Source organism: Nomia melanderi, chromosome 2 (genome assembly GCF_051020985.1).
Source record: "Nomia melanderi isolate GNS246 chromosome 2, iyNomMela1, whole genome shotgun sequence".
Taxonomy (NCBI): domain Eukaryota; kingdom Metazoa; phylum Arthropoda; class Insecta; order Hymenoptera; family Halictidae; genus Nomia; species Nomia melanderi.
This window is the reverse complement of record NC_135000.1, coordinates 20535749-20545270: the sequence shown is the minus strand read 5'-3', so window position 1 is coordinate 20545270 and position 9522 is coordinate 20535749. Positions and strand designations below refer to the sequence as shown.

General features: G+C 32.6%; 2 protein-coding genes across 8 annotated transcripts; one reads left to right on the top strand and one right to left on the bottom strand.

Moving 5' to 3' along the window:
- Positions 1-2232: 2232 nt before the first annotated feature.
- On the bottom strand, positions 2233-4480 carry LOC116429111 (putative GTP-binding protein 6). Of its 6 annotated transcripts, none has more exons than XM_031981607.2 (3): positions 4348-4480; positions 2957-3908; positions 2233-2880 (listed from the first exon to the last, which is right to left on the bottom strand). In XM_031981607.2, exons 2-3 carry the CDS (start codon positions 3851-3853, stop codon positions 2452-2454), a joined length of 1326 nt encoding a protein of 441 aa, XP_031837467.2. In that variant the 5' UTR covers positions 3854-3908; positions 4348-4480; the 3' UTR covers positions 2233-2451. The 6 variants fall into 6 exon arrangements, with proteins under 6 accessions (XP_031837467.2, XP_031837466.2, XP_031837463.2 ...); XM_031981606.2 differs by having other exon boundaries at positions 2957-3979; positions 4348-4437; XM_031981603.2 differs by having other exon boundaries at positions 4256-4379.
- A 198-nt stretch (positions 4481-4678) lies between these two features.
- On the top strand, positions 4679-9442 carry LOC116429110 (rho guanine nucleotide exchange factor 38). Of its 2 annotated transcripts, none has more exons than XM_031981601.2 (9): positions 4679-4826; positions 4928-5105; positions 5182-5304; positions 5382-6779; positions 6854-7003; positions 7136-7750; positions 7848-8030; positions 8110-8715; positions 8795-9442. In XM_031981601.2, exons 2-9 carry the CDS (start codon positions 4959-4961, stop codon positions 8987-8989), a joined length of 3417 nt encoding a protein of 1138 aa, XP_031837461.1. In that variant the 5' UTR covers positions 4679-4826; positions 4928-4958; the 3' UTR covers positions 8990-9442. The 2 variants fall into 2 exon arrangements, with proteins under 2 accessions (XP_031837461.1, XP_031837459.1); XM_031981599.2 differs by having other exon boundaries at positions 5186-5304; positions 8795-9438.
- The last annotated feature ends 80 nt before the right edge of the window (positions 9443-9522 follow it).

Below are 9522 nucleotides of genomic sequence, written 5' to 3'. Positions count from 1 at the left end.
CCGTCGCCGGACCTTTCCACCCACGAACGGGGGACCAGCCATAATCGCGATACCAATCCTTCATTAATCCCTCGCCGAAGGACGCCCGCGTCTTGTAACTCTTCTGGGACTGTTGCGCCGCGGTTCTACAAGTTCATTTTACAAATGAGGTGATACCGAAAAACAGGTGTCCCTTCGAACGGAAATTAATCGAGTAACAGTGTTTCACTTGTGATACCACTTTGGGGACCTGGGACTTAGACTCGTCTAGCCACCGCTTGCTAATTGGAGATTTGAATTCGTATTTCGATTGGGTGTAATATTATAACTTACGAAGTGAAATGAGTTTGGCAGTTAAATATTGCTATTTGTGTCATCATAGATTTATATATTTAAATAGATTAAAATAGAGATAAAGATGATTACGAGGTCTTCGTAACACTGTCAGTTAGAAAGAGAAAATTACCATGATATAACAGCAGCTTCTGAGATACGCAACATCTGTTAAACAAACGTTTGTCATGCCCTCCTAGCTTTCAAGGTATTGAAGGTGGTAATAGTTACTGTCCCACCCAGTATATCTCTATATATCTATATATGCATGAACCCAGCGGGTCTATGAATTATACATCACGTCGCCGGCACCCTCGCCGCGAACTTTCTTGCCGGTGGATGATCGTTCTTGCACTCACCGACCGAGATAAGACAAATAAACTCTGCTCTTAATAAACGCCTGCCCCAATGGGAGGCCGGTAACGCGAATACTTATTTGGGGAAGACCATCCGGATATCAGTGGATCAATTGTTCGTTAAATCATGCAAGTTGATTTTATCGTTTCTCTCGTTAGAGCGTCAATATTACAAGGTTCTTATACTACAAGGTTCCCTATGTGAGAACACTATCTTCCAGATCAATCTTCGATACCAGACACACGAGTTTAAAACGTACTGCACGACACTAGTCACGAAAAATTATATCTTTTATAATAGATTCCTTGAAGTACATGAATTGATTTCAAGTTCGTGGAAATTCAAGCATCCATTTGTATCTTTTCTACTAACATTGTCAAATTTGTTGTTCACCAAACAAGTGATCAAGTTTCTAAACGGTAATATATGTTTATTTTCACCTATTATTGTTCTTTAACGAAGGAATCTTTAAAAGTATCGATTAACAAAAAATACTGTATTTTCTGAGACAAACTATAAAATTCTCACACAACAACAAAAGATAAACCTCTGGCTTGAGAATGTCGGCATGTCGATTATCGGCAACTGGGCCAAAACACATTCCCTGCCATTCCGCTACTGTCTGTCTTAATCATACTTCCTCGTATATCAAACTACATTTGGCTAGTCACGCCGAGCCAAGTGTAACGAACTTTCCTTATCTCGTTTACCCCTCGCCAGATTTTCCTATCTCTCTTTTTCTTTGCCACGCCATCCACCATGCCTGAATCCTACTCGCCGATAATGCGAAATCTCATCCTCCGCGGCCCACGCGCCGCCTCGCGGACCGTTTTATGTCAAGATGCTCCGCACGGCTGTAACACTTGCGCGGAAACATCTGCGAAATTTTTATTCGAATGACTCTCACCCCTTCTGCATCCAATATTTTAAAAGAAAAATTACTTCGACCATTCGTTCAGTTTTATTCGATTTATATTCATATGAAATAACGTTCAAACTATAGAGCTATAAGAATCTTAGAGTTTCTAATCCCTCCTTTCTAATTGAATAAAAATTTACAAGCAGCAAGATTGATGAGAATCCATGAAAATTTTTGTTTTATTCACCAGAGAAATTTCTGTTCTGATTTGTTCGTTTCTAATTCCCCTGAATTAATACTTTAAAAGTGTATTTCCATAAACGCCCGCGGTCTATTCTACTCCTGAACTCCTAAACACCTGACCGGACATTTTTTATACTTATCTTCATTACACGTTTGCGATCACAGATTGTTCGCAGGTAACAAGAAATATTCTATTCACGCAACAATGATATATTTCTTGCTAAAAGTCATAAATAAAATGAGCTATCCCCTTGGTTTTTGTATGCGCGTTTAATACTTTTCCTTAATCCGCTTAACGAGCGTAACGAATGCTTTGGCTGACATTTGAAATCGTACGTCTATACATCTGGTATTCAAAAGCGGCGAGCATAGGAACACACGTGCGTGACACGTGTACACGACGGCGAGGAAAAAAGAAAATCTGTGAGAGGCAGGTTTCAATCCCAAGAATTTTGACAACATTTAAGTGCTCGATTTTATTGAAGCCGTTGAAAAGAACACAATTTCAGAAATATTGATTTAAAGAAGTGACGTAAATATTTTTATATTTTTTACCTGAACTCAGGATCATTACAATATACCTATGTATATGCACATTTCTAATATTCTATTTAATAATAAGTATAATGATTCGAAGAAGAATAAAATATATAAAAATATATACCAACATAAGTGATGTTTTATATGTTAGTAATTCGTTTCAGTTTATAATATGACGATTCTGTCAGAATTATATCCATAATTACGTATTGTGGATCTTTTGAGTCAGACTCCACATTTGTAATCGTTGCTTCCTTATGTAACAATGCTTCAACTTGAGTACCTAGTTGTACTCTAACACGTTTTGTTATTAAATTGGCAGCTTTTACAATGTTTTCTTCTATTTTGGCCCGTAGTAGATCAATACCAGTTAATTTCACAGCAGAGACAGGAAAGGTGTCTTCTGATAGATGTTTTTTAAGAGACTCCTTATCAACAACATCACATTTATTGGCTACATTAATTACTATTTTATCATCACCTATCATAGGTTTTATTGTTTTCTCAATGTGCTCAATCTGAGCAGTAATATCAGGATGACTTATATCATACACATGAACAACAATATCCTAAAAAGATTAAAGATGTTAATTGGCAATTCTTTACACATTTTGGATTAATTACTAAATGTAACAACCAACATACTGCGTGTATAGCATCTTCTAAGGTTACTTTGAACGGTTCTATTAAAGTCTCTGGTACATCCTGAATAAATCCAATAGTATCGATGTATAATACTTTTAACATATTAGGAAGGTAACCTTGATGAACTGTTGTGTCCAAAGTGGCGAATAATTTATTCTTAGGCTCCAAAGATGCATCCCCTGTTAATGCTTTTATCAATGATGTTTTGCCCGCATTTGTATAGCCAACTACAGCAATACTTGGAAAACCATAAGCCTCCCTTTGTCTCTTTATCATCTGTCTATGATCTTTTAACTTTTTTAGTGCATGTTTTAATTTTTTTTCCCTGGCCTCAAGTGTTTTCTTCTTTTTTTCATCCATGTATATCCTTCCTACATGACAAGTATGTAAATCTACCATTTTCTTTCTTATATATGGAATCTCTGCTAAGGCCACTTGCAACTTTGCTTCTCGAGTCTTCGCATGTTCACGGAAAATATGAATGACTATGGAATACCGGTCATAAATTGGTAAACCAAAAGCCTTTTGCAATTCAGCAACTTGTATAAATTTCAGTAAGTTTGTACTAACAAATATTGCTGTTACATTTGGACAGTTTTTAATTTCTTGTTTCAAAGTTTCTAAAGCTCCACTGCCAACTAATTGTTTTTTTTGCAAACTTAATAAAGGAACAAGTTTCTTACCAGCAATAGACCAATTTGGTAATGTATCAATAAGTGCTATTGCCTCTGCTAATTGTAATTCACGGGTAGTGTTTTTTTTCTTTTCAACACCCCATTTTATATATGGTTGTAAAATAAATACACTGTGATTATCCATTGTCCCTAAGTAGATGTCAGATATTTGTTTATAAATTTCCTTCTCTTCTTCACTTTCTTCGTATCCTTCGAACTCCATATTAGAAACATGTTTTAGTCGGTAGACAAAATTTAGTTCAATGTATTGTCTTTTTCTGTGTATCAAATTTATACTATTATAAAGTTTAGATTTAATTTGTGCAATATGGAAAAGTCTTTTTAGGCACTGCATTGTTCAATATATGTTATAAAATAATTAATGAACGTTTATTAATTAGTGTATCTTTTAAACTAAGGTACAGATAATTTATGATATATTACATATCTACACAATATTATAACCTCAATATTATTTGCAAATCTTAATATATTTGTACAAAAAGTTATTCTATGTTTCAACATACATATTACCTATAAACATACAATGTTGGTATGATGAAATTAAATTTACGTATTTATTTCTAACATGAAATTAAATTTACAAATATGTAAATTCCTTAACCTTATCATGTTGATACATTTACATTAAACTAAAATGTCGACTATCAAATAACAAAAAAGAAATTATGTTACATCGCAATAATTAATATTTACAATAATAACAATATCAAGTTATACTCCTGTGTATTTTACGTATTTACAGAAAACAAAACAAGTGGTTGTGTAATTTTCAAACCAAAATAAATACAACAGGTGCTGTCTATTTTAATGGACAATAACTTTATGAGAAATGATAAGAAATAATTCTAGTTTTTTCCGCACTAAACGTTTTCAACACAATGATACAATTTTTCTTTTACTGAAATATTTGCGTTTGTTCGCGCGCGTTAAATTTAAGAATCGTAATTCGGCACAGACGTTCCTGCCACGTGACTAGTTCTTATCAGAAAGCTGACGATTGTTAGTTCCAGAAATACGAATTGCAATTTCTCGGAATCAGTCAAAATTATAGACAAGATTAATTTTAATCACGCTTAGGAAGTATGGAACCAGGAATACTGACCAGAGTTTTAAATGATTTTCTCACGACCGTCGATGGAGAATTAAGTTTGCATAAAGGAGAATACTTTCTGGTAATTTGTATATATAAACTTTATGTAAACATCTTTATATAATTCTGCCAAACATAACTGAATTATTAAAAGCAATTAAATTGTCAACAAAATTGAAATAGGTACATAGTATTGTTGACAAACATTGGTGTTATGGAGAATCTAGAGGTAGAACAGGAAAATTTCCGTCAAGTCATTTACATAAAGTGGATATACCAGAACTACATGATTCAGAAACTTTATTCATTGCTACTGCGTCTTTCCCAGGACAAGAAGATGGAGATTTGTCTTTTGCGCAAGGTAATTTGTTTCAATATTTATAATCATAATATTTATCTACAAATAGTAATGTTATTTTAAACCACATTTCATGGAGTCAGGCGTACTTATTATTGGAACGGAAGATGTTGGATCAGGATGGTATTTAGGGCGAACAGATACAGAAAAGGGTATATTTCCTTTAACTCATGTATGGCAACTTGATTCGAACTTGTTAAAGGTATGTTTCTTAAATAAGTTTAGTTTGAAAGTTAAATTGTTCACAGTGAAAAATAATAAATAATTTATTGCTTTTAGAAAGCTTCAGAAAAGAAAACTATAAAGAAGAGAGCTAGAATAAAAACTAATTTAAAAGCACAACTTAATGATGAACTTGATCTGGTAGAAGGCGAAATGGTTACTGTCACAGCAATTCTTGATGATGGCTGGTGTTACGGAATAACAGATAATGGTAAAGAAGGAATATTTCCAGAAGGATTTGTGTCTTATATAACCGATAATGTTGAACAATTAGATGCAACCCCTGTAGTAGATAATATTACTTTTCCTACTACTGCAACATATAATGAGCCGGTATACAACAATCTTAGTGAACCAACTACGCAATCTGATATGGAAGAACCTGCACCAAATTACTATGATTTATTTCCTCAATATAAGCCAAATGTCAATACATTAGATGTAAAACCTTATGCTATAACATTGTATCCATTTAATGCTCAATTTCCAAATGAACTAAGTTTTGCAGCAGGGGAAGTGGTACATCTTATTAGACACATTGATTCAGAATGGATGGAGGGTACAATAGACAATCATAAAGGAATTTTTCCAATATCTTATATAAACATTATACTAGATTGCAATGAAACTACCTCTGATCAAAACTTTTGTAATCAGGATTTAAGTACTATGGAATACAATGCACTGGAGCCTGATACACAAGCAAAAGTAGAATATACCTTTATAGCTCAAATGGATGGGGATCTGAGTGTTACTGAAGGTGATACAGTTACAGTGATTGATATGGTCAATGCAGATTGGGTGAGCGTTGAAAACGAGCACGGAAAAATCGGTTTATGTCCAAGGGGTTATTTAAGTGCCTTGAATATAGAATCTTCAGATATTGCACAAAATATATTAGAAGACTTTGTTGTAATACGAAATGATGAAATACATCCTAAGAAAACAGAAGAGCAAAAATCTAAAAGACTTTCTGAACCCCATAGACCAGCACCACCTGTACCGGCACCGGGTAGTATCCCATTACAAAAAAATATGGTAGAAGATAAGGAATCAAGTAATGAAAACATTGACCAACAAACAGATGTTGCCAGCAATAGTGATATTGATATTAACCAAAAAAGAGCAGATCAGAGGCAAAATGTTATATCAGAATTAGTCATTACAGAAAAAGAATACGTCCGTGACTTGAAATTAACATATGAAACATTTAATTTGTATAATCCGAATTCACTTGAATCTCTGGGAATTGATGTAGCTATCCTATTTGGGAATATTTTTGAAGTGATTCAAGTTGCAGAGGAATTGTTAGATATGATACTGAAAGCAATGAAGGGATGTGACGAAGGACTGCAAACAGTTGGCCCTTGTTTTATAAAAATGGCTGAAAAATTAAAAAACGTGTATGTAAAGTATTGTGGAAATCATGAAGCTGCATTAATTTTGTTAAAAAAGGTAATGAGATTGAGAAAGGTATACGCACCTTTTACTTCGTATATTTTAAATGTGTATTATTTTTACACTTTCAGTATGAAACTAATGAAGAAATAATGACTGTGTTTAACAAAGGTATTGAGACTCTACGGTCTCAAGTAGCTTGTTTTGATATGAGTTCTATTCTCATAAAACCTGTACAAAGAATATTGAAGTATCCCCTTATCTTATATGAATTGGTAAAAGTGAGTATAATATCAATTTATTTTGAATAAAATAGTGCAATCACATAATAAGTACTTCTATGTACTAATCTATATGTAAATATGTTATCAGTATATTATAAACTTCTTTAAAACCATGTAGCTGTTTTTTAGTGTACTGATGACAATCATCCAGATAAACTTGCAGTCGAAGAAGCATGGAAGACTATGACAGCTGTAGCAAGTCATATTAATGAATATAAACGTCGAAAAGATTTGGTGTCCAAATATTTGGAGAATGATAACACTTTAATAAGGAAGGTAGCCAAACTTAGCATGCATTCTGTAGCAAAGATGTCTACAAGATTAAGTACAAGATTATCTGCAAGTTTAGGATTGACAAACGTCGCGGTTGATTTAGAGTTTGATGAACTTGAAAGACAGTTCAGATCAGTAGAAAAGTGTACATTACAGTTAGCTAAAGATGTAGAACAATGTTTCACATACTTAAGCGATGAAGCTATTTCTGGAGAAATAATATCAGACTTCTTGATTCAATACTACCAAGGAACGCCAAATATTGAAGCTAAAAGACTTAGAGAAATAAGATCCACAATATGGTCACAATTTATTCGGGAACTGAAATTATCAGAGAGAGTCAGAGCACCACTCAACTTTTTAGCAATTTTATTAGAAGGGCCTGCAGTATTAATAACAAAACGGCACGACAAGCTCCTTGATTATGATGCAGCTATTTCTAAAAGTGAAAAGTATAAAGAATCAAGAATTGTAATTATTTTATATCTACCTATTTTCTTTCTTTAAATATAGCTTAAAATTACAATATTTCCAACAGATTTTATTTCTTTATTCAATATTTGTCTAGGTACAAGATGAATTGACAACAGCAAAAAGTAATTATGAAGCTTTAACGCAACAGTTAGTAGAAGAATTACCAATTGTGATTGACGCAGCAACAAAAGTATTAGTACATTGTATTAGTGCATTCGCACATTCAAGGAAGCTTCTATGTGGGAAAATTACCAAACGCTATTTAACTTTATGCGAGGTTGTCTAGCTAAAAAAATAACTAATATTATAATTATTTACAGAAATACTAATTGAATTATTTTCATTTTTATGCGCAGACTTCAACTCAGCTATCATCTCAAGATATTTTAGAATCATTTCTGGTTAATCATAGCTTATTATGGAATCAGATAACACGTTTCGCATTTGCCGGAACAAATCCCAGAATAGATGAAGCTGAATCTACATGGTGTCCACAAAGTGAAAAACAAAAAGTCACACTAAGAAATAAATATCCTAATGATAAATTATATGTAGTCACAGAAAATATAGTGAGCACCTCTTCTTTGGATATGGGTGCAGCTCGTGGTACTCTAGTAGCAGTAATAAAGAAACAAGACCCTATGGGAGATACTAGTCGTTGGTTCGTAGATAATGGAGTTGCACAAGGATTTTTGCCAGCTAAAATGTTACAAATTCAACAAGTATCACAACTTCGTTTATCTAATGAAACATACAGCACTGCAACTACATCTGATGATACATCTATGACTGATTTAATTTGCATGGATTCTCCCGTGAAAGAACAAAAATCATCATCCTATTCTCATCTCGAAGAATTGTTAGATCTCAACGCAGAGGATAAAATAAGAAAAAATAGCCATTGCTATGGGAATGTTGAACAACTCCCTCGAATTCAACAGTATCAGAATTTGAACTATGAAGTAAGTGATGATGTATAGTTTATATTGAAATTATTATAAATATAGTCTGTATAATAATAAATTGTAATTTTTTTTCTAGTTCTATTATGCAGAGTATGACTTTTCTACAACTATTTCTGGAACATTGCCTATTACTAAAGGGCAAGCTTTAAGACTTGTTAGACCTCATGATGAAAAGGGGAACGATGAGTGGTGGCTTATGGAAGATCGTTATGGTAATAAAGGATATGTACCTAAAAATTATTTATGTGATCCACTTACATCAAAACATTGAAACAGCAAAATGAATGTGATAAGTATTATGCTATCCACTCCAACAATATCTATTATAATGCTATTGTCAATATCTCCATTCGATTTAATGCTTCTAAATGGTTTTTTATTGAATGGAGTTGGATGATAATTGAATGATTAGTGTTCTATACATTTATTAATATTAAACAATGGTACGCAAAACAATTTTAAATTAAATGTAAAAATGTTATATTGATTTTTTTTTATAGAAATGTATCATATCTCTTGCTTGTAGCACGAACGCTAACATGCTTTAAATATACATAATAACTATTTATCTTTGACAAATACATGAATCATATGTAATTAAAAAATATATATTATATACTCATCCGTTAAGAATATATATTACTTCTGTGATAATATACATATATTTTAATGGGAATGTACTTGCAATTTTATGTAAAATTTAAATATATTGTAACGCTTTAAATATACTTTTTAATCAATTTTGTAATATCTGTATAATTTATATAAATTTATGCATATGTAAATAAAAATATTGGAATCATT